Source organism: Gavialis gangeticus, unplaced genomic scaffold, assembly GCF_001723915.1.
Source record: "Gavialis gangeticus isolate Ggan-Ray unplaced genomic scaffold, GavGan_comp1, whole genome shotgun sequence".
In the NCBI taxonomy this organism is placed as follows: Eukaryota; Metazoa; Chordata; order Crocodylia; family Gavialidae; genus Gavialis; species Gavialis gangeticus.
Window position 1 is genome coordinate 42,038,340 of NW_017729029.1, and position 24,659 is coordinate 42,062,998.

The following is a 24,659-nucleotide window of genomic DNA, read 5'->3' on the forward strand; positions in this document are numbered from 1 at the left end:
GCGCCGCGGCCCCCCCGGGCGGGTGAGTGCGGGCCGGGCGCGGAGCCGGGTGGGTGCTGCCCCAAGTGCGGCCTGGGCCGGGAGGGGGAGGTCGCAGGTCCCGGCCCGCTCGGGTGCGCTGGCAGCGGCTGTGGCCGCCTTTGTGTGCGGGGTTCAGCTCGGCCTGTGCCGCAGCCTGCCCAGACCCGTCTGTCCACCTGTGTCCCTGTCTGTCTGCCTGCCTGCCTGCCTCTATCCCTACATCCGTTTGTACCCACCGATATCCGTATGTCTACCCCTCCCCCCCACGGATCTACCTCTGCTGATTTACCTGTATCCTTACATTGATCTACGTACCGGTCTCCCTGTGTCCATCTGTCCTGTAAGTCCCTGATGTTGAGACTGAACCTGACGGCCCTTGCCCCTTTCTCTTCCAGTTTGAAGCCAAAACCACCGTCCGTCTCCTCTTGCTGTAGCCCCCTGAAACAAGAATGGCCAGACGTTGGTTAAAACCATGGGTCCATTTTGTCCGGTCTTCTGTAGCGAACCGGGGCAGGGAGCGGACTGGGTATGACTAGTGTTTTTTCCACTTTTCCTCTCTCAGTTGCAGCCTCCAGCATTTAAGGTCAAGGAAGCTGTGAATTTAAGGTCTGGGAAGTTGCCTTGGGTCAGCTGAGTCTCTTGGGGTTAGCCTGGTCTGTCTGTGCGGGAAATGAGGGTTTTGAATTTAAGGGCTAGGACGTTGCCTTAACCCCTCGGCTGAGCATGTTGAGGCAGCATTTTCCTGGCATCAGGTGGGGAAAATGAGGGCTGGAGAAGCTGTACTTGCTTATCCTTGAGCAGTGAATGAGCCTCTCCAAGCTGGAAAAAGAACCCCTGTCTGCCTGACTTGCCAGTCCTGCAATGAGTGCGCAAGTTTCCTTCCCCCTTAAACTTGCCCCATGTAAACACTTATTAACATACTTGCTTTTGATCCCACAGGCAAATATTTAAATACCACTTTTCTGCTTTCTTGTGTTTCTCCTGACTGAGCTAATTCTCCAAAATATTTCAGCATTTCTTTCTGACACTGTTCCTTGTCATTGTGGGAGAAGGTTTGAAGTGGTGATTTGGGGGGGACTCCATGTTATGATCGCCTACAAATGCAAGGGGACAAGACTCTGGCCCAAAAGGCCCTTTCCAGTCTTGGGTTTCTAACGGTCAAGCTTGATCTCAAGTTTTTAGCAGAGTGACTCATGGAAGCAAACCACTTTTTAATTTTCAGATGCTGGGTTGAAAAAAATGGCCAGGTCCTGTTGTTTAGAGCAACGTCTAAATCGGGAGGGTGACCTGAAATTCACTTGCAGAAATATCAGATTTATTGGACTCTGTTTAAAGACAGTATATTTCATGTTCTGCTTAAATGCTTTCCTATAGACAGGCTGTAAGGTGTCCTCTGGAAGGGGGAGTTAATGCCCACATTTTGGGCAATCTGACAGTAGCCACCTGACTTCATTGCATGCCACTTTGGAAGATGGGGACTTTTCACTGACAGTGGTAGTTCTGACACTTCCTACCAAGTTGATTATCTGTACCAGTCGTTCCTAGTCGGGTATCCACATGTAAATGCTAAAAATTTCACAAAATTATGTTGTCCCCCAACTTTTCTTTGGAAGGAAGAAAACATGTCAAAATATTGTACCAATGCAAACATCTAAGGCAAATCTTGGCCTTCTTATATTGTATCCTGTGACAGGCATTATGTAACCTCGAGAATTTAGGAATTTTCATGGTTTGTAGCATCAAGCTCAGTGTTGAGGTGAGCAGGACTTTACTTTGTTGATAATAAGGACAGTCATGCCTGCTTTTGCTAGAGCTAAATGTGGTTCCTAACACTTTGGGCTACCAGGTAAATTGTAAAGGGAACCTGGTGATGTGATGAGAAACTTTTAAGGTTTTGCCAGACTTCTAGGAACCAAGATGGGCTGTTCTGTCTCATTTTGTTGCTGAGAAGGAGACAGCATATGCACGTGGTTGTTTTGCAGGCTATAATGGAACAATTCATATAATTTGGACTAAGCCAGGTAGATGCTGCACATCTTTGCTGGTTGTCAAAGCCTCGATAAGCTCTTTCTTCAGTTCACCACAGGGTGAAGTCTTGCTTCTTCTCAACTGTTCTATGAAATAGGCCGATTATAAGCTGCTTTGCTTGTTTTAAGCCCTTTCCCCACCCCAACCTTTTTTTGTGATGATTGAACCCTTTGAAGATGTTGCTCGTTTTAGTGTTCCTGAGACCATCTGTCTGACTTGATGCACAAAATTGTTTGCTTTGATGACTCTAATATAGCAGAGAGAGGTTTGTGTGAGCTCAGTGTGTATCCTTACTATGTGACCAGAGCAAGTGGAGGACCTTGCTTGAGACCTGCTAAGTTTGGGCTCAAAGTTGTATAAAAGCCTGCAGGCCAGGAAGAAAAAAAAAACGTTGATTTAAGTTTTGTTGTTAACTCAAACATTTTTCCAGACCTTTTTGGGACACATTGTACTTCTCAACTGATACTTCAGAGGGGCTTCTAATACTGAATTTAGCTCCAAACAGCATTCTCTTTTGCCAAAATTAGGTGTCACCCAGCAAGGACAAGAATACAGTATTTTTAAATATAGCGTGCACCTATGCCAAATCCTGCATATTAACTGAATATTTCATTGAGTTCATGAGTTAATGTTGATGTTGTACTTTCTGGGCATGATCATATATAGAAGCCTGTGTATTACCTTTTTAGTTTGTGTAGGAGTTAAGCTACTTGACAGTCATTTTGTTGTTTGTTTGTATTTCTGTTCTCTATTAACAGGATCCAAGCAGTTCATTTGAGATCCAAAGTATTGGATATCCAGATTCCTGGCTTTGATTTGAAACTTAATGGGGTTTTTTTGCTTTTATTGTAATAATTTTTTTCTAATTTTTGCTTCTGTAAGTGATTATGGGAAGGACACAGGATTGTTTTACTTGGTCTTCTGACCTTTATGCAGAACACACTGAACAGCAGAGAATAGACACAGAAGCCATGCATAGGAGGTTGTGAATGGGGAGAGGCAGAGGAATGCATATGTAGGAGGAATCTGCTTTCCAATTTTGTAGCAGACTAATGGAGGCGTTGGGAGCTCTTCAGGAATAGCTGTTACATTTACACTATGCTTGTAAAAATATTCACTCACAAATGTAACATGCTTACTACTTGCAACTACAGCATAATGTAAATGAGTAGAGCGTGAGCAAGAGTAGATGACATGCGACTTAACTCTTGAGGTTTGACTCCCCTGTTATCTTTAAAGAGATCCATGAGTTAATGGGTGTTCTCTATTCCCCTTCACCCATGTGATAGATATCAGGATAGACAGATAAATAAAACCAGCTTGGGGGGTAAAGATCGGAGCCTGGGAGGCAGCAAGAGAAACTCTTGTTTTTGGTGGGGTATTTTCCTCATCCTCACCTGCCTGATGCTAAAACATTATGAACATTAAATAATTGGCTTTTTTAAAACAAGTCCATTTTAGAGCTTAGGAAATTGCTGGGCTGAAAGCTGCCTTGATTGGATTTTTTTGTTTACACATAACATGGACAGCGAGCTTAACTGAAACCACACCCAACAACCTACTTCCCACTGTGGTCAGGATCTGGGGGAAGCTCACTGTTCCTATCTCTGACTTCCCTGATACTGAGATGCTAGACTAGGGCCCAGGTACTGAAAGTGGCTTTTTGATGGGCACTTACCTTGTGGGAATTGGATAGAAGCCCCACACCACACATTCACGTGAGGCTACAACACTGTGCTTTGTTTGTAACTTCATCCCGTCACAACCAAACAGGGCTGAATCCATAAGCAGGAGTTGGAAGGTCTTGTTTCTTCCCCCCTGAGCCATCCAACCTGCATTTCTCCCTTCTTTTCCAATATAGGGTTATGTCGAACATTCTCTTTGGAGCAATATAGGTTTTATTTAATAAGATCAAAATTGTCTTTTGTTTTAGAGGGAACACATATGTAAATTTTAGCCAGCGCATTATGTGACAAGGCAGACAGACCCCTGTCCTGGCATCTCAGGAACTTCCTGGAGAGATTTGGTATGTCTCTTTTAAAAAGAAAAAAACCATCAGTCGTAACATTTGTTTTATAACTAACAGATGACAAATGTCTGTCTGAGATGCAGGCGTAGTCCTCAGGCAAGTAAGGCCATGTCTAAATCCACAAGACATAGCACTTTAATTACCAGTATACCAAGATAGCTTAAAGCAATAAAATGCCCTTTGCAGATGCTAGACCAGTTGAACCCTTCTGGAAATAGCTATTCTAGTCAAAGACGGTTAAGACCCCTTTTATAGTGATGTAACTCTGATGATAGTAGAGGGGAAAATCAAACTTGTTTAGATTACAATGTTTTAAGTTGTCCCTTTGGAGGTAGTTTTATGAAGGGTTGGTAATACTCTGGTACTCCAACACGCTTTCTATTGCAAGAGGTTTTCAGAGTTTATTAATGAAGGTAACTAATGCAACAGTTTATCGTAGGTCTTGTGGAAGCATGTTTTAGCAGGTTCACATCTGTCAGTATTGACCCCTACGAGAGCGTCTCTCAAAGCATTAATGGCGCAAATAAATAATCTCTGTAATGTGCTGTTGCTTTGCACACTGCTTCTGGAATTTGTGTCTGATTTATTGGAGGGGGGAAGTGATATTTTTGTGTCTGTCACATAGAATGCTTAATCTGTCTCTTGCATGAGCATGCCCAAAGCCCTATGTCCTGTGGAGTAGGCTGGATTTAATTTATATGGAGAGATGTCCAGAAATACTCGGCTCTACCTCTTGCTTTCCAGACCTAACCCCCTCCTCCTGAATCCCTGTCTCTCTCTGCTCTTCCCCCCTTGCTGTTTACTGTATCCTAATATGGTAAAATTAGGGACCTACTTAATTTGCGGTTTCATGGATTTCACAGAAACCACAAAATCTAGGATTGTCTGCAAAATCCATAAAATCAACAAAAAAACCCACCTTTATTTTTATTAAATACTGGCTCCCCAGTGGTCCTCACTGCTTGGAAGAGAAGGCACTGGCTGGTGGGGCAGCATTAAGGGCAGCAGACAAGATGGTGGCCATCCCCTCTCCAGGGCTCTGCCAGTCAGGGCTGAGGGGCAGGGCAGCCAGCAGCAATCAAGATGATGGTCACACCCTTGTCCCTCCCCCACCAACCTCTGCCAATCAGTGAAATCAGGGCTGCAGTGAAATGCTTTCAAAAATTGGCTCTGCGCACCATGAGGGGGCTGTGAATAACCCTTTGTCTCGCCGTGATTTAGGTAGGTCTCTAGGTATAATTGGTCCGGCATATCTTATTTGTTTTGCCATCAGATGCAATTGTTGCGGTCCCCCTGGGGAGTTGGAGGGTACTTGCTTTTGTGTGTTTCGCAGCCAGGTGAAAAAGGAAGTTCTTTGGTACTGTGGAGGAGTTGTCTCTCTCCTATCTCCCCCTTCATGGTGGGCTAAGGGTGGTCAGGACTTGTAGGGTTTAAACTCCTCATTTTCTCCATCTTTCCCAAGAAATCTTGGCTGCTAGTTCCTGCCCTATTAACGCCTCCTCTTGTATCTGCTGTTACATTCCACACTGTGATGGAGAAAAAGGTCAGCAGTGAAATAATTAAGTGTTGGCATTTCAAACGATCCTTGATGGGGTTCAGAGCAGTATCCCAAATGAGATTAAAGGGATCCTGGCTTTCTGAACAGTCTGTGAGCTCAGGGTGATGTTGCTGCATTTGATCACTTCTGAGTGAGAAACAGTTGTTTTAAATGAAAATTGGAGCATGATTAAGTGCTCTTTATGTAACTGAATTGTCTTTTTACATGTGGGGTCCTCATGGAAACTTATTTTAGGATTGTGAGGCCTGGTCTACACATAAGCTAACTGTTGATCAGCAGCTTCGTTATCAAAGATATGCATACTTGTAAAAATTGCAGCAGTAATGGAGTTGTATCTGTGTAACTGATGAAGCTTATTTTCACACACCATAGAGAAGTAGCACTCCTAACTACCTCTCTCCATCCTAGTGTTCAAGGAGTGTTAGTCTGAAGTCAGGCAGAAGGCAGGACACAGTGATACCTTGTAGGTCTCTCTGAATTAGTCTCTAAGGGCACTATACACGAGCAGTGATGCTGCTTTGACGCACTGTAGGACGTCGGAGCAGGCTTGATTAATTGAGTCTGCAGGAGCATGGCAATTACTGTGCTCCAGCATCTCGGGTATTAGCATCCCCATGCTTAAAAATGGCGGTGGGGGTGCTTTAACTAAAGCTCATTCAGCAAGCTTTTAGGGCCCTTCTGGCTGGAGCTGCCCTGTGATTCTTCCCCAGTTCCAGTGCCACCACCCCATGGGCCTGGGGCAGCCTGGAGGTGGTGCAGTGTGGCAGCAGTGGGGAGGAGCCTTAGGACAGCCGTGGCATGGTCTCTGGGCAGCTACGGCCAGAAGGGCCCTGGAAGCAGTGTGTATGGCTGCTGCTGGGTCCTGCTTTTCCTGCTTATCATGGGCAGGACCACCTCTCTTTTCCCCCCTCCCCAACTCCTACCCACACTGTCCTGTACTTCCAGCATTGCCCCGCAACTTACACCAGCTGCCAGCCTGTGCTTTGGAAGCAGCACCAAGCAGGTGCTGCCATCAGCTGCAGATGCAAGCAGCTGGTTCCTACTGGGGATCAGGGTGTTCTCCTGGGTCTGCAGGTAACACTGCTGTGTCAACCGTGGTCCCAGGCAGTTGCCCCTGTCCCCCGCAGGAACCTGCAGACAGCATCCACAGCTCATGCAAGTGTGTACCCAGCGCTGCTTCTGGCATGAGGGGCAGCTGTGGATGGGGCTGGGATGTGCCCGCCTGCCCAGCACTATGCCGCAGCTGGAGCTGCTGGCTCCCTATGAGCTGGATCTTATGATTTTGCAGCTGCTGACCTGCATGCCAGATGCAATCAGTTTTCAGGCCAAATCCAGCCTATGGGCTGTATTTTGTCCACCACTGTTTTAGGTTCTTATCCTTACTGTGATCTAGATTCCTTTGCAGCTTTGAGAAATTCCTTAATTCATGGTCTCTCATTTATAAGGTAGGGATGATGGTAGTCTTGCCTCCCTGGCAGTTGGGAGAATTAATTGGTCATCCTCTGAGTGTGAATCCTTGCTTAATTGCAAGTTCTTCACTGGGAACCTGCACTTGGATGGGGGCAGCAGGCAGGTGACTTTGGTTCCTGCTTGGTGGGGGCTAAAAGGCAGCTGGGGAAGACCCTAGCTGGCCCCATAGGTGGAACCCTGTTGCCTCCCTCTCCCACTTCCCCTCCTTTCCCTCCCCTTCTTCATCCCACTTGCCCTGCCAATCAGTGGGCCCCAAACCTGCAAAATCAGGCATAGGGGCTGTCAGGAAATTGCCAGTCCCCTCATGCCCAACCCTCAGCCCTCTGCCACCCCAGCCCTGCCAGTGAGGGCCCCCAGTTGTCCCCAGGCCCTGCTTATCCCAAAGGCTGCAGGAGGCAAAGTGAGTCTGAGCCAGCAGTGACTGGTCTCATTCTCAGGCTGTGCCCACTTCCCCTCCTGCTCCAGTCAGGGCTTAAGGTTTTGTGCTCTTTTTTCAAGCAGCTTCTTGCAGGCTGGAACTCTGCGAGCCAGTGGAGAGCTGTTTGCAAAAGGGGAAACCTGTAGTTTTTGGCTTTTAAAGGGGAAAATCTGTGTTTTTCTCCTTTAAAAAGGAAAATGCATATTTTTCCTCAGGAAACAGAAAACCAGGATCATTGCTAATAACAATCTGCTGCTACATAATGAATGGCTACAGCAGACCTGTTTGCTATAGAAAGTGTCATTTTAAATGAAGGAGACTGATTTGACGAGCTAAAATGTGATGTATTAAAGAAGTAAAATGGGTGACATCTTGGGGTGCAGAGAAGCTTTCCTTAGCTTTCAAACATCACACCTATCAAAATAAGCAAGCCTGGTTTAATTTTTTAACTTTCCTATCAATGCTTTAAGAGCCCAGCTTGATCCCTTACCACTGACAGAGGCAGTTTCTTTGCAAAAATTGGAAGAAAAAAAATCTTTTGCAGCTTGCCACTGTAGTTAAGGGTGTGTCTGCACTCTAGATCTGGGGCTTGCAGACTGGATCCAGCCCACGGATGCGGGAATTCTGCATCATTTGGGGGCAGAAGGCTTTGGCTGTGAGTGCGTACCATGTGTCGCTGCGGGGACAAGTGGCAGTGGCTGTCGCTTGTCCTCGCAGGGTGCCTGCCCATCCACTTGCCTCTGACCTTGGGGTGGGGTCATTCTGGCTTCAGCTGAAAAAGGTTGCCTGCGCATGCTCTAGATAGATCTATTGATTGTGGATCTTTGCCACAGTTAGGAGCATCTGTATAAGGACATCTTTCTCAGTTGCAGCATGATCAAACAAGTTCATCTATAAAGTTAACACTTTCCTTGGTTCTTTCTGTGCTGTAGGAGAGGGAAAATTGTTTTCTACATAGTGAATGGGAATTACTAGAGAGCTATAGAGTAGCACAAACGGTACTGCTTTAAAATTTAGACATGCAGCAGAGTAATCATCACTTTGGGGCAGGACCTGTGTTTGACTGTTGCTTTGTCCAGTGAGGACCCCTTCATGAAGGGGGTTTCTAGATACTTCTGTACAAATAATCTGGAAAATTAGTACCCCTCAGTTAAAGTAGGTAAGATTTAGATGATTTCCCCCATTAAGTATCAATAAAGCCATTCCTTATGATGGGATACATGAGATTTGCATTCCTGTTAATGGCCCTAACACTGCTTCTACCATCAGTACACTTTCATCCATGGTAGCAGTGCTGGTACGGCTACTACAGAGATCTTCAGGCGGTTCCTCCTGTTTTAAGCTACCACTTTACTTTGAATGAGTTACTCTTGATGACTGTGGCTGAGTTTATTCCATTCTAGGATAAACAGGCCTAGGCTGAAAAAAGCCCAGCGCACGTGGCAGATGAGGTACTTTTTGTCAGCAAATTTGCTGCTGTTTTTCCTATTCCCTTTCTCTGTTGATATTTTTGTCCCTGCTGATCGTATTTTTTTCTAGTGTCTATAAATATCCCCGTGGTTACAGTTGTGGGTGTGAGTTGATCTCAGTACTGAGCGCGCCAAAATGAACTTTTATAATGCTTTTCTTTCTTTATTTTTGCAAGGTTTCTTCTTATTTAAAAAAAAAAAAAAAAATTGCTTCTGTGCCACTTGCAACAGGAAAATATATTTTATTGTAAGACTGGAACATTTCCCTATTAGTGTTGCCAGCCCCAAGGGACTTTTTCATTAAGTTGTGTTCTTGAAGTAGGCTTCCCAGATGATCTAATATGAAGCAAAATTCTAGTGAAAAAAGTTATTTTTTTAACTGGGATTTATTTGAAGCAACTTGGGTCAACTTTAATCTGCTAGTTAAGGTAAAAATGTTAAAAATCATGAGATACTTATAAGACTTTCTAGAAGTTTTTTGTGCTTAAATGACTTCTGTATATTTGATTTGTTGAGGCTAAAACGGTACATTTGAGTTGGGTTTTCAAGATTTACTTCACAATGATGAGGACTAGAAACTCCTTTTTTTTTTTTCTTCCCTAACTGGAAGATGGTTTTCTTACCTAATCATAAGATAAAGGTTTAGAAAGACTTGAGATAAAATTGAGGGAGTTGCCAACAGAGATTTAGGTGGAGTCTTTTTTTTTTTTTTTTCCTGTGAAAACAAGGATTGGTAAGGCATTCACCTTTTCATATCCGGATGAGGTTTAGAGTTGGTTTAAGGCTGATCTCATATCTGGGTTGAGATTAGATGATCATCTTGCCAACTGCTCTCATGAGCTTTAAACTAGATAAAAGGTCCCTTTTGTTCTTTTGAGTATCAGAGCTGTAGAGGTGGCTTCCATCCAGGAACTGATTGCACAATCACCACCATCTCTAATTGCACTTCACAAGGCCTTAAATCTGAGCCTAGAGTTTTGATCAATTTGTTGTTCTTCAGACCAGTGGTCTCCAAACTTTTGATTGTGCACCCCTATCAGTAAAAAAAATTTTTGAGCATGCACCCCCAATATATGTATATTTTATATAAATACAAATAGAAGTTCTAGTATTTTCTTCCCGCACCCCAGTGGATCATCTTGTGCACCCCTTGGGGTGCGTGCACCCCACTTTGGAGACCACTGCTTCAGAGAACTGATGATTGGGCAGCCACCTTTTCAATAGAAATTGCTCATTGCAAGAGGCATATACCCTTCGCCATAGCTTTTTCTTTCCCTTTGAGCAAGCTGGGTATTATTAATACCATATTTACTCAAGTATAAGATGACCCTGAATATAAGACAGCCCCCCCATACTTAGCTTCCATGTATAGAAAATTAATAAATTTGGTATAATTTTCTAGAATCTGAGTATTAGAGGGGTGTCTTGACTCTTCCTCTCTGCCCTACCACTTCCCCTTCCCACTGCTACAGCAGGAGAAGCTGTGGCTGGGGGGGGGGAGGGGAGGGGTCAGGTGGTCCCCTGCCCTCTACTCCACCCACTTCTTCCCACTGCAGCCTTCCTGCCACCTTTGCACCCCCCACACCCAGCTCCCCGCAGCCTCTCCCTCCCCCCCCAACACCCCAGTCTCTGCTTTTTCTCCCCCACAAGTCGCCAGTCTCTGCCTCTTCCCTTCCCACACCCCTTTACTGTCAGACGCTGCTTGGGCTACTCCTTCCTGGAGCGCAGCATGTGGAAGCTCAGCCCTTGCTTGGCCACGCAGCAGTGTAGGGGCTGCTGATTGGCCAGACTGGGGGGGAAAGCGTTTTCATTTGCTCCATGCCTGGGAGAGACCCCAGCCCAAGCCAGAGCTGAGCTGTGCCTGACGGCAATGGGGAGGGAAGGGTTGGCAGAAGCTGTAGAGTGGAATTGGAGTGGGGGGTAGGAAGTTTCTGTGGGTCTGATTCTGGCCCCAACCCAGACTCGGGGCCAGAGTCACAGCAGCTACCTGCTTCCCCCTCCTCTTTGCATGTACCTATAAGACAAGGGGCACCCCCCCCACAGCATGCTGATTGCGGGGGACAATCTTGTCTTATATTTGAGTCAATACACTATTACTACTTAGCTTTCTAACTACTAAGACTTCAGAATCGGAGGTCCTGTGGTTGCCTTGGAGGATTCCTGAGCTAACTGCAAAGCATGGTTGGGGTGTGATAGGTCTGAAGGAAAGAGAAAATGGTATATGTTTTGACAAGACTTAGCCTCTGGAAAATGAAGTTGTCTCTTTAAATTTCACTCCACCCTTTCCATTCCTGCCTTGGCAGTGTGGGCATTGGTCAGGGGTTAAAAGGGAGGAAAGAGCATTATCTTGCAACCTAATAATGTTGTTAATCACAACTTCCTCTTGTGACCTCTGACTTCAAAGCATTTGCTTGTCACTTGGCAAGCTTCTAGAAGGGGTGGTATGTGGCTGTTCTGTGTAGGTCATAAAGCCATGCTTTCCTATTGAGTATCTTTAAAGGTATCCATGAAACTAGCCAGATAGGCATATAGATATAATTCCTGCCCCCTCATCCCATTTTCCCCTTCCATCTGCAGGATGAACCTGAGGAGCAGAGCTGTTGAATTGGCCAAGGTCACACAGCACAGCTAGAAATATTGCTTAATGGCTGCTTAAAAGCTTTAATACTGTAGAAGTATTGGTTTGTTGTACGGAAGGGGTATGCCTGTGTAGAGGCATGTTAAAGGGGTCTGTGCCTTTGCCTGTGCTTTCAGTGTCTGTATGAATGCCTGCCTATCCTGACATACTGCCCTTGCCTGACAGAGTCCATAGTAGTAGGGGGAGAACAGTTCAATGTTACAAATAGCTACCTGCCCATGGCTTTGGTTTGCCATGTTCTAGTAACCGTCATTTTAATATAATTGCACACTGTCACCACCTGTTTTCTTACCTGCTAATTTTTGTCAGCAGGGTGAACACACCAAGGTTGTCATTAATAAAAGAAGCAAATAAACTTTCTGATATTCTCCAGGCCCAGATCCCCCAAAGACTTGAGAACAAATTTTTCTTCTCAGGTTTTGCCCTTGAGTCTCAGCAATAAAGAGCCCATGTTTGGGGTGTGTTTGTCATTATAGGATCTTTATTTAAACTCCATGAAAAGCTTTTCTGGCCTCATACCAGAAAAATTCTAAGCTGCAGGCAGAAGCAGCCAGCAGTGCATTACAATTTTCATTGGATTTATTCTCTCTCCCCATCTCACCCCTGCAAAAGATATCTTTTTTTATTGATGTCAAGCCAGCATCAGATTAAAACCTTTCTCTGGTGTTCCTGAGCTAATCTCATCAGGGAGGTTAGTATTGAACTGCTTTTTAATACAATTTTCACTCTTCTGAAAGATGTTTTAAAAACAACTGAAATCTAGTACAAAAAATGTTCCCTTTACTCAGATGTGCAGCATAATTGTTAAGGCTTGCTTATTGATTTTGGTTCATTGTGTAAATATTTAATAAAAGTTACAGCCAGAGGATACTAGAACATTTTCAGTGGTGAAATGAGTTTGGAGAGTCAGTCCACTTCCTTGTGGAGACTAATACATGTGTATTCACATATGGACACACACACCCACCCACCTTCCGACTAGGCCTGGCTGACAGCTTGGAGCCTAGAAGCAAGGGGAATGAATTGGAGAGTGCAAACCTTCTTATATGCCAAATACCACGTCACAGTTGTTCAAACTTAAGAGACGGTCCTGCTGTGGTATGGATGAAATGGAGGCTTACCAGGCTAGCAGCCCAGCAGTCATCACTGGCATTACATTCATCCAAGGAGTAAGAACAAAAGGAACTAATAAAGTCGGTTGAGGTGGTCTCACTAGTTAGTGTTCCAGCTCTTGTTGTGAATGTGCCTAAGCTCTTTCTTGTTGCATCTATTTAGATGATTTCCAAGCCAAGCACTAATTTTGTGTTTCTCCTCTCTCTCTCTCTTCACTTTAGATCAATTACCATGCTTTGATCCAGGTGATCTGAAGAAGATTCTGCTGTTAGGGTCTTGGTTTTCAGCTAAATACATCTGGGCCTAACAGCTGCCATGGAAATAGGCTGCACAGAGGAGGCAGGCAGAACCAGTGCTCCATCTGTGGTCTGTAGGCACCTTGAGGGAGGTGACCCCCTGCAGCAGGAGGAGAACGGAGCAGCTGACTGTCTGTCTGAGCGGAGCGATGCTTCTGCTGCAGCTCAGGAACAACTTCAGCAGCAAGCGCCCCCTGGCAAGCTGAAAAAGACTGCTTTCAAGCTGTTTGGGGGGAAGAGGAGCATATGCACCCTACCAAGCTTCTTTGGGGGAAAAACCAAAGGCCAAGGGAAGGGAGCTTCCAAAAAGGGTCTCAGTAAGAGTAAGACGCACGATGGGATCAGTGATGTTGCATGTGAAGAGGGCAGAGGGGGGCATTTGGAGGGTCCCTTGGATGGGGGCACAAGCTCACACCCGTGCCAGCTGCCGAGCTCTCAAAGTGCTCATACAGCAATAGATGCCAGCTTCAGGTTTGATTTCAGCAGGCGGGAGAGCTCTCCACCAGGGAGCACAGAAAGTTTTGAGAAGAAGTCCAATGGGGACAAATCATTGTCTTTGCCTAGGCCCAAGAAAGGACTGAAGGGGCTTTTTAACAGCATCCGGCGCCACAGAAAGAACAAAACTGCTGAACCTGAAAAGGCGGGGCCGCATGAGTGGGTTGTAGAGGTTAGAGATGGAGAGCAAACCAGCAAAACACGAGGAACAGGAGCTGAACCCCAGCGAGCCTCTGAGGTGGAGAGTCCAAGGGGAGATCCTCTTTCTGCAGCATGCACTGGAAACTTGGTGGAAAACTGCTGCCTGGCATCCAGCCTTAGAGAAGCCACTGAGTCAGAGTGGCTGGTAGCTGAGAAATGTAGCTTGGAAGGCAACGGAGCAGTAGCGCCTATGAGCAAAGACTGTGTTCTAGATATGAAATGTGAGGCAGAGGCTATTGTTTGTGCAGAGCCAGGCTACAGCAGCCTTCCTGATGTCCTCCATTCAGATTACATAGAAAATGATCCCCCATCTGAACACTCAGGAGATCAGCTCAGCTTGATGTTTGGGGATGTCACTTCCCTTAAAAGTTTCGATTCTCTCACTGGGTGTGGAGACATCATTGCCGAGCCAGATATCGAGAGCATTGCTGAGAGCACGATCTCTGTGGAGCGCAGCAGAGATGCTGCCAAAAGGAGTTCATGTCTTGTCACGTACCAGGGAGGAGGGGAAGAGATGGCGATGCCCGAGGAGATGGAGGAGTACCTCCATCAGATGTGGGAAGGAACCGCTGAGGTGGACAGTAGCTATGAAGCCAGTCTTCCTCATCTCATGAACAGTCATGAGCCACAGGGAGTGAATAGCAAGCTGGAAGCTCATGGCTTGTGCATGGAGGGAGCCCACCCATACACTGGTGGGGTGGTAGACGATGTAGAGCTCTTAACACCACAGAGTGACCAGCAAGAATCTGCCCCTAATAGCGATGAGGGTTATTATGACTCCACCACACCTGGTCCAGAGGATGAAGCTGGGGATGGGCTTGGTGAAGGCAAGAAGGACCGTCTTCCAAGAGACAGTTATAGCGGTGATGCACTTTATGAGTTTTACGAGCCTGATGACACCTTGATGAGCCCTTCCCAGGGGGATGAATCCTTATTCGAGGGCAAAGCACCTCATCCAGACATCTTCAGCTGCTTCTTAGACTTAACTCTCCCTGCTGAGAAGAACCTGATGCAACTGGCAGGGCAGAAAAACAGAGTGATGGAAACTGAGGAAGAGAGGCTGGCTGCCATTCAGAAAGAGCTGTTGTATTGGGAGCTTCAGAGGGAACCGGTCTTGAAACGGTTGGACGTTCCAAGCAAAGATAAATGTGCCAGGGAAAAGCAATATATTGAATGTAAAACTAGAGCAGCCAACTTAATTGGCAAAAATCAGAGTTGCCTTGGAAGTGAACAAGTTGGTCCTCAAGCCTCAAACAGAAGTGTAAACAGTGGGGTTTCTCTGTCCAGACTTGAAAATTCAGAGTGGAGGGATTTTCAAGGGACACTATATCCAGAGAAGTATTGCAATGGCCAAAAAGCACAAGGAAGTTGCCTTATTGAGCTCATGAAAAACAATTCTGCTTTTGATTCTGATCTGGATCATACAGTGTTTGAAGGACTTGTCCACAGTGGGTTAGCCCCAACCAAAACGGTGACCTACGCCAGCTACAGAAAACATGACCATGATGGCTGCTTGCAAAATGAGAACCCCAGTGGTGTGGAAAATAGCCCCAGAGAGCCCCAGACAGAAAGTGAATGTGAACCTGAGCATGCTGTTAACTTTTCTCAAGCTCTGGTGGAGTTCACCAGCAGCGGGACTCTGTTTTCTAGCCTTTCTGAAAGCCTTGGTAGCTCTGACTCTGGTTCTTCCTTTACTCAGAACCTTCCTGTCCTTCCAACCATGGTCACTTTTGATATTGTCGATGTGGAGCAGGAAGGTGAGGGGGAATGTGAGCAGCACCTGGAGATGAACACAGATGAGGACATTGCCGCATCCTTTGAGGCTTTTGATGACAGCTATGTGCAGAAGGAGTCCTTTGCTGAATGTGACGAGAGAATGTTCCCAGGGTATCCCCACAGCTCTTTCCAGAGCTGCAACTGGGGAGTAGCCAGCCTTCCCCGTCACCTGCGCCTTCATGGATTGAGCCCTTCCATGCCGGCACCTCTCTCCATCAACAGAAGGAGCAGGTCGCTTGACACTGAGAGCTTGGAGTTTGAACTTGCAGACTTGCAACTCTCCAAAAATGGCCTTAAGCCTGGTCAGCTCTGGTCTAAAAGGGACAGCAGCAAAAAGGACTTTGATGGATCCCTGCTGATCAGAAGCAAGGAGAGCACTCCTCCCTCTCCTTCAGATGGAAGAGAAGCTGATGGTGTTCTGGCATGGCCAGCTTTGCAGTGTGTGCAGTACAATGCTGAGTGTTCCTCTGGTGGGGTGACAGAATGGGGCTGTGCTCCAGCTATTGTAGAAAGCAGCTGGGATACAGCAGAGCAGTCGGAAGTGGATTCTCCATTTGTGTCCCTTGCACGGAGCAATGCCTTGGAGACTCTGGACAGGAGGCCCCAGGATATGGAACCCAATAACCCAATGCTTCAGTCCCCCAGACACATGGTCAGGCCATCCAGTTTACCTCTGCAGATTGATACGAGACAGTCCCAAGTGGTATCTAGCTCCTATAGGTACCATGGGGAAAACATGGCCAAAAAGCTTGCTCGTGTGTTACCTTTGGGAGAAAAAGGGGCTGACTTACCTCAGAGCTTCAGTTTCACTCAGTCCCCTGAGAAACCAGCAAAGTGCAAACCTGTTGGTGTTACTCAAGGAATACCCCAGCTTCACGACGACAACGCTGAGACCTTAAAACTCCCAGCCTGTTTTGCTGAGCATTATGGAAGCCCCAGTGCCGACCTGCTGAAAGGGAGAGCTTCGCATGGGAACCCGCTGCCCATTAGCTGTAAAAGCACTGCAGTGAATGTAACGGTAGCCAAATAGCCAACAACACGGGGGTGAGGGGGGTAGGGTTTAGGGTTCACTTTTCAGGGAGGGAGAAGGCAAACTTCCAGGAGTGACTTTTAATTTAGAATTGGGTCAACAAAGATGAACTCTTTTCTCTTGCGGCTGAAGTAGGGTGCAGCAAAGTGACAGTGCTGCTAGCACTCTGCACGGCTTTGGGTGCTTTATTTGTGTTTTGTACAAGCAAGCTCCTAGCTACCACTGAGACACCCTGGTTCAGCATGTACCACTCTTCGGTTGAATATAATACACAATGCAGAATGTATACTGGTCTCAGTACATAATACTGTCACTGCTGGAATAAAAATCTGGAAGCAGACAAATCTTTAGTACATCAGGCTAGTTTTTGGCAGCTTTTAATTAAAGGGACACCATCAGCTTCTAAAAATCAAAGCTTTTTTCCCCCTGAATTTTCTTTAAAATATGAAGCTGCTTTAACAGAAAAGTAAGAAAGATGAGTAATAAATAATATTTTCTGTGTTTATTTGCTTTGAGCATTGGGCAGCACATGATATTCTCTGTTTTATCCACTGTGGAGTCATTTCTCTCTTATGTGGCTCTCATACAGTGATGAGGATGAGAGAGGAAAAATAGGTAGACATGGTGGTAAAATCACAGATCATCCTAAGACTTGCTTCATAGACCTGGAATGACTTAATTGGAGATAGTCAAGAAAAGGGAAATATATTCTCTGAAAATGTCCATTAAAAGAAAAGGGTGAGGGAGAATTGGAATTCTTTTGGCAAGTTTTGATTTCCTTTCCCATTCCTTTCCAGTGGAGAAAGGAAAGTATGGGAGGCGAAGGGAATTTCAACCAAAATGAGAATGTTCATGTAAATGTTTTCCTTTTGGTTTAAAAAATCCTCCAACCCCTCACTCCAACTCCCCCTGCTGTGAGGAGCTTTGATTTTTTTTTTTCAGCCAGCTCTACTTTTTATTGACTAGATTCCATGTTGATGATGTCCCTTTAAGAACAAAATGTTCACCCATTTATTCCTTTTGAAGTGATCACACTTCATAGAGTAGAACCTTCCCTGTGTGCATTCCCTACCCCAGCCTCCTCTCCCCCACCTTAACCTGAATATTTGTTTTTTTTAAATAAGCTAAATTGACTCATGCCTGTAGCTGTTTAGTTGCAGATGCTGTTACTTTTCTTCAAAAGGAAGTTTTGTGTTAGGGATTTTTATTTTCTTGCATAAATGCAAACAAGGAGAGTATTCTGTTGATTGGAATACGAGGTGTAACACAGCCTAAATTAGGCTTCAGAATTTCTCTTCCTCACACCTGGAGGAAATGAAAAAGCTGGATATACTGCCACTCTTCTTCATCTGTTGTTTTTCTAGGTTTTTTGCTCCTACACCTTGCAGGAAAGGTTGAGGAATGAAAGCAAGCTGTGGAGAGATGCACTTTGCTCTGAGGAGGTCTTTGGTTGCATGGATGAGAGCTCTCTGAGGCACGTGCTTCAGGCTCTTGGAGCACAGACTCCAAGGAGTCTTCTGTGTCCTTGTCAGTCTTGAATGACATGATTTTGGTTTCGTAAAATAGATTTCTCTTCTTCCTAACTGACTTGCTATGCGTCCCTATGCTTCTATCAGTGTTACATGCTTTGACTTAATTTGGTTAATGGTGAACTGCAGAGCATTTAAAAATGCCCTTTTCTGCTTCTGACATGCAAAAATACTTTCTTTTAATGGCTTAAAACTAACTGCAGTTTTTTAAATTGGGTCTTCCTTTGCCTGGAGGCTTTTGCAAAATGTTTTGGAGGATCTGAATAGTGGGGTTACACAGCTGTCACATTCTCTTGTATACCAACTTCATCTGATACCCGTTTTCAAGCCCTGTATAGATGCTGGTCAGAACGGATAACCTGGCTACAGTTCTTCTGGCCCATAACTGGATTACAACCAGGGTTCCGAATTGCAGTGCAGACTGGGTCTTAACATTTCTTCCTAACTGGGCTATAAGTCAGTCCCATAGTGATTTAGAGTTGCACTCTTTACTGGCTTAGTGAACAGCTGAGAACATCTCTGCAATCATTGCATTGGTACTAGTAGTTAGGCATGAAATATAGACTCCCTGGTGAAAGAGGCGCACGAGGGTCTAATATGTCATATGGAAAAGACACCTTCATGGGGCTGCTGCTGTGCACATGTGAAAGAGCACTGAAGGACAGAACAACAGCCGTGCTCTTCTTTGGCTCTTCTCTTTTTTTTTAAAAAAAGCTAAGAACAGAGAACACCTAGTTCTGTATTTGTATGTTGTATTATATCTTAATTCTTCAGTGTTACCGTGTTGGTTGCACTGCTGAGCGTTACCCTCTAGGACCCATTGTGTCCCATTCTTCAGTGCACACTGCACAACTATACAAACCCACTGTAATAAACAAGATTGCATGGGACAAATTCAACCCTGAGAGTATGGGCAGACAAATTATTACTGCCAGGTTAAAAGGTGCAGGAATTTACTGTATGAAGGCCAAGCTCTCTGTTTAGCTTTCTACAAGACAAGAGTATTCACACTGGTACAGCAAAGCCTCTTTTTTTATATCTTGCAGTAATTAATTCATTTGCTGATGTCCTTAAACTGGCCATCTGTAACTGAGAGCTTATTCATTACTGCACTAAATCAGTGTCCTTGGTGCGTTACAATCTGCCAGTCTTACATGAAAAGGCAAAGAATTAGCAAAGGGAGCAACCTTGGCTTCAGGCTCATTCCTTTTCTGAACTGGGAATAAAATGCTATTGAAGGCAGCCTTTAAGTTTTCCTAAATCGCGGCCTAGAGTATCAATCACCAGAATCTCTAGTAGAAATGGCACTAACTCCAACAGTTAAATTTGGGGCACATTCCAAACCAGATCGTAACTTCATAGAACTGATCCACTTCTTTACCTGCTGTAGGTCACAAATGAATTACTGCTAACAAGAGCAAAGAGAATACAGGCAAGCATTCCCAATAGTCACCCTTTTGTCTTGGTTAAAGCAACAGCCTCTTACTGAATTCTTTTTTTGAGCATGTCACCAAAGGCATCTTGTGGGGATGGGGTTTTGTTTTGTGTTTTTGTTTGTCGATGATGTGGCCTTTGCCAAAGTTTGGGTGAAACGTAAGTGTCTCAGTGCTAAAAAGAACGTTCAGTTGCAGATGCATGTCTCTAATAAGCATTTTGGTTGTAGGTACGTAATGGGAAGACTTAATGCAAGCGGTTTCAATACACTAATGTGTGAAAGCAGTACAGCTAGGACTTGATAATCTGACTTCATACCAAAGGTTTTCTTCTTAATGTGATTTAGACTCTAACAGAGAAAATACGTGACATTGATATACATTGACTAAAGTTATGCACTTCTGAAATATGCAAGTGTTAATTAATTTGCAGGATTATTGAAATATTCTGCTCCTTGAGCCCAAAGATAAAAGAAAAGTAAGGGTTTTTTAAGTCAAATTGGGAAGAAGGTGTTACACAATGAGATCTCCTAACGCTACTAAAATTTTTGCCCTTGAAGGGATAAATAAGACCAGGTTTTCCATAATGATGATACACTTTTTGATGTTTCTACTAAAATCGTAAAAAGGGTCATGGATTTTATTTGAAGGTAAAAAAGCTTGTGGTGGGTGGAAGTGACAAGCAGCAATTTCTTAAGTGCTAGTTCATAAAGCAAATGGCATTTCTGAACTGAGTTTCAAATTCTGACTTATTTCCTTAATAACCCTTTAAGTTCTGTTGTAAAAGTGAGAGGAATTAAATCCATTATGGAATCTCAAGATCTCCTATTTCATTGTGGGTGTGGGAGTCTGCTACAGGTTTTCAGAGTATGCTTTTGTTCCTGACTTCATTCAGTGTCAGAGCAGACTATGGGTATGAGCTGGTGGGTCTTGCCATTTTCCTGAGGGAGACCTCTCTAACCGCAGAGTTGAAGCAGTTGGTGGTCCTATTACAAATCTGTCTCTCCCCATCCCCCATTTTCCAAAGGTTTAAAACCAATTTACCTTTTTCCTTTCTTCCTCCTTCCCACTTCCATGAGAAAAGAGATCTTGGCATGATGAGGTAGATTGAGAATCATCCCTTAAACTTAATTAATTGGTAGTATAATTGATCACTTATCAGGCATAGTGGCCAGTCTTTTAAAGTAAGACTTAAACACTTAAGGATTTTTTAATCCAGTTAATATTGGTCAAATGCATGTCAGATTGGAGGGATGGACCCTGTGGGGTACATCTGCTTTTCTATGCATAGGGTCTGCAACATCCCAAAAAGCTCTTCTGGAGCTTGGGTTTCTGGTGTGGGCTCTTAAACCTACAGCATTTACCAGTTTGAATTAAGCCCTTTGGCCAGCACTTTCGACCTGGGTTCCCAGTAAAATGCAACTTAGTAAGAGTGCTCTGTCTTTTCTGTTAGAGCTGTTAGCATTCAACACGTTGCAGAATCAGAATCTCGTCTTTACCTGGTTAAATGTGGAGTCACGTTTAGGCACCAAGTTGCTAAGTGTCAGTTTAGGTTTTAGTAAGAGTAGGGTCTACTGAGCCAGTCATCAACTGTCAGAAGTCAGGAATTGTCCGGCCAAGGCATTTAAAATAGCAGGATTGTACCAAGCGGTGGCACTTGCACAAAATGTTTTGCTATCACATGGCTAACTATGGCAGTTTTAAACCACTGACATTCAGGTCAGACTACCAAGTTGTGCTGTATTGCATTTTTATATGCATATGAAATGGTCAATTTTATCTATTTTTGTATAGTTTTGCATTTTATATTCATGGAGAAATTTTATGGACTATTGTTTTACTTGTGTATTTTATGTTAAAATGGTGCGGTTTACAGTTTCGATGGAGAAAAAGCAAATGCTGCTGCTACCACTGCCACCACCTGTGCAATGAAGAAACCATCTTGCTTCTAAAATCTGTGTGTCATGTGCTATTCAACTTTATACTGAGGGCTTATTCTGAAGATCAGAAGCCTGCCAACTCCCACACACCTTCTGTGGGTACTACTAAAATGTTTGTTTAATACTGGTTTGTCACTCTTGTCAAGTGCTGTCTTAGTTTTGTTTTGAATCTGGGTTTGTGGGCTGTATTGATCACTTTCCAAGCGTATTGTTGACTATTTTTTTTAAATTTAGAAATCAGGGGGGTTTGTTCTTGTGTATGTGGGGTTTTTTTCCCTTTGAACCCTTTTATAGCTGATTTCTGAAAGGGAATTCTATTAAGTAACTGCCTGTCTTGGAGTGGAAATCATGTTCTTTGTTGCCCTGTGATATTTTAATTGAAACTGTTGGGAAAAGCTCCTACCAAAGTCTGGTTTCAGTTGGGTCAGTCTTGGGATTTTGAATATTCATCTGGGGCCTAGTTAGATGCCTTCAGTGTAGTACTGCTGCTTGCGACCCTCTCCCCTCCGGAAAGGATATGATGGGGTAGCTAGCTGCCAGCTGGTTTACTGCAGAAGAGAGAAAACCACAGAATAGAGTAAGTAGGTCTTTTCCTCACTGGAGCAAAGCTGCTACTACAGGAAGAGGAGGTGAAGGAGGCAGCAGCTGCTGCACCTACACAGTCCTGTTCTCCCTGCTAGTCTGAGCTGCAAGGATATTGCCAGCCCTGCTTTAGACTATCAGGAATAATAATCTTTGCTGCTTGCTTTTTACCTAGTGCAAAAAGTTTTTCCTGTTCCCTGCTGCTAGAGGGTAGCCTCTTTCATATGGTCCCCAATCAAAATTGGACTAGAGAGATTTCCTGACTGCTGCTTCTGCTCTATCAACTCCTGCACTAGTCTCATACCTCAGCAGCCCCAGAGGTCTGCTGTCTTCTCAACACTGTTCTAGGAAAACCTTCACCAATTATAGTTAGGGACCCACTTCATTTGCAGTTTTGTGGTTTTCATGGAATATGTGAAAACAACAACAAAAAAATTAAAAATAAAATGCTGTCTCCCAAGTGGAAGCCAGCGGTTCTTGCTGCTGGGAGAGCAAGTGCCGGCTGGTGGGGTAGCATGACAGCTGCCCCCTTGTCTCCCTGCTGGCACCTTTCTGCCAGTCAGCGCCAAGGGATGGGATGACAAAGGGCAGCCAGTAATCAAGATGGCAGTCACCCCCTCGTCTCTCCTCACTCCCCCAGGCCCTCTGCCAGTCAGCACCAAAGGGTGAAACCACTGTGAAATAATTGGCTGTCCGTGCCAGGTGTGGACCGTAAAAAACCCTTAGTCTTCCTGTGATTTAAGTAGGCCCCTAATTATGGTAACTATGCTGTTCATTTTAAGAGCCCCAGAATCTTTCACTTAGCGGCTGCTCTTAGTTTAAAGGAGCACTGCCAGTAAGTTAGGGCCTGAAATACGGTTCCTAATACATTGTAGGGGAGGGGTGTTGAACTTTACGGCTTTTTGTTTTTATTGAGGTTTTCTTATAAGTGCACCCCTGTCAGGTTTTGGAAACCCACTCTCAAGAGCAGCAGAACAGTGTATGAGGATCAGAAAGTGAAGCGAGCTTTCGAACAGGAAGTGAAATTGACTCACTTCTGTTCAGTCTCCAAGCTGAGTGCAAAAGGTGAAGTGGTGAAAGCTAAATTATGAAAAAGGGAAAGCAGTGATTCAGCCACAGATGCTTGCTGTGCATGAGGGTTTTTGGTGTCTTTTAATTAAATGACTCCTTAAGCAGACAGTGTTCCTTTTTCATTATTTTTTTTTTTCTTAAATGGGTTTTGCTTCTGTTTCTGAAGTGCAAAGTGGGCGGAAATCTAATTTGCAAACATTCCTGGAGTGTTTTGACCAACACTTCATTTTAACATTCCCTGAACTTAATTTTGAAGCTATGTAATCTCATGCAGTTAAGTGTTTGCTGAGATCACTCTCCTCTGCACTGCTGTACTCTCCTGCAAGTTAGGGAAAGAGAAGACCCATCAACATATCCAAATAGTCTCCCTGCCAGTGCAGGATAGTTCCTTCCAAAGCATCATTGAGTGCCCTCTTTTCTTTAACATTCCAGCAAGGTGCCAAGTCACTTGTTCCTTTTCCTTGCATCCTCCACACTCTCTTCTATCTCAATTAGCAGCAAATAAATGAACAAAACTCAGCTGGGGTAAATCTAGGGATAGAGGGATGCATATGTCCATTACAGAGAAGTGAACCATTGGCCAAGTCTTCCTCGGCTCTCCTTGATGCCACTTGCAGAATCAAATCTGTTTCTGCAAATAATTTCAGTACAACTTGGAACCTTTGAAGGCTATGCACAGCTTGATCCACTCAAGGGCAGTTGGTTTCTCCCTTGCCCCTTTTAGATATTTTAGTTGAGTTCACACTTCCTTTTCTTTTTGCGCCTTTCTTGTTCTCATGGCTACTGGTTCTTAAACTTTTTAATGTATTTACTGTGTTTTAAAATGAATGTTCCTTTCACTGAATTCTAATGAATAAACTTCAGGTTTCTAGAGAACATCTTAAAATGTCTTGGTGTGTTTGTTTTTTGTTGTTGGTGTCTCTCTCTCTTTTCCTAGTGCTCAGTACATTGGACTTGTTTCCCGCTCTCTTAGAGGGAAAGTTGCTTTTAAGAATCAAATGAAATGGGGAGTGGAATGGGAAGAATATTTCAGAAAGCACAGTCTGAGACCAGCTTGATTTTTGGCTAGTTCTATACTTGCTATACCCAGCTAAAGTATTTGCTGTTAAATTAGCTCTACAGAATAACAGTCAGTCAAGAGACTGGACCCAAGAGTCAGATTTTCATTTTTAGGAGCATGTTCCACTGTTGCTTTGTGCAAACAATAAGTAGGAATTTCATTTGTCTGTGAAGTGGGGAACATATCTCTTGGTACCATCAACAGATTCATTGAGTTCATGAAAAATTCCCTATGTGTACATCTTATGGCAAACAGAAGCACAAAGATATTTAAAAACAGAGCTAAATTGCTCTGACTTCATGGCAGAATAAGAATGAAAAAATGTTTGAGCAGTTGCTCATCTGCTATCAGGAATAGGGAGAGCATAGTGAATCTGCCTGTGCTAACGCGGCTCCTATAGAGCACCGATGACGTGTTATTTTTTGCAGTTTTTCTTTGCTGATTAGAAGGCACGGTATGGGACAGGAGATGTAGCTAGGGGGAAGAAGTAGCAGGCAGGCAG

General features: G+C 44.4%; 1 protein-coding gene across 1 annotated transcript; it reads left to right on the top strand.

Moving 5' to 3' along the window:
* Nucleotides 1–23,975, top strand: AMER1 (APC membrane recruitment protein 1). The gene is made up of 2 exons (XM_019521479.1): nt 1–22; nt 12,966–23,975. The coding sequence occupies exon 2, from the start codon at nt 13,060–13,062 to the stop codon at nt 16,540–16,542; it is 3,483 nt and encodes a 1,160-aa protein (XP_019377024.1). The 5' UTR covers nt 1–22; nt 12,966–13,059; the 3' UTR covers nt 16,543–23,975.
* Nucleotides 23,976–24,659: the final 684 nt, after the last annotated feature.

What these genes read in the sequence shown, in the direction of transcription:
- AMER1 (XM_019521479.1), top strand. Translation starts at nt 13,060, where the DNA reads ATGGAAATAGGCTGCACAGAGGAGGCAGGCAGAACCAGTGCTCCATCT.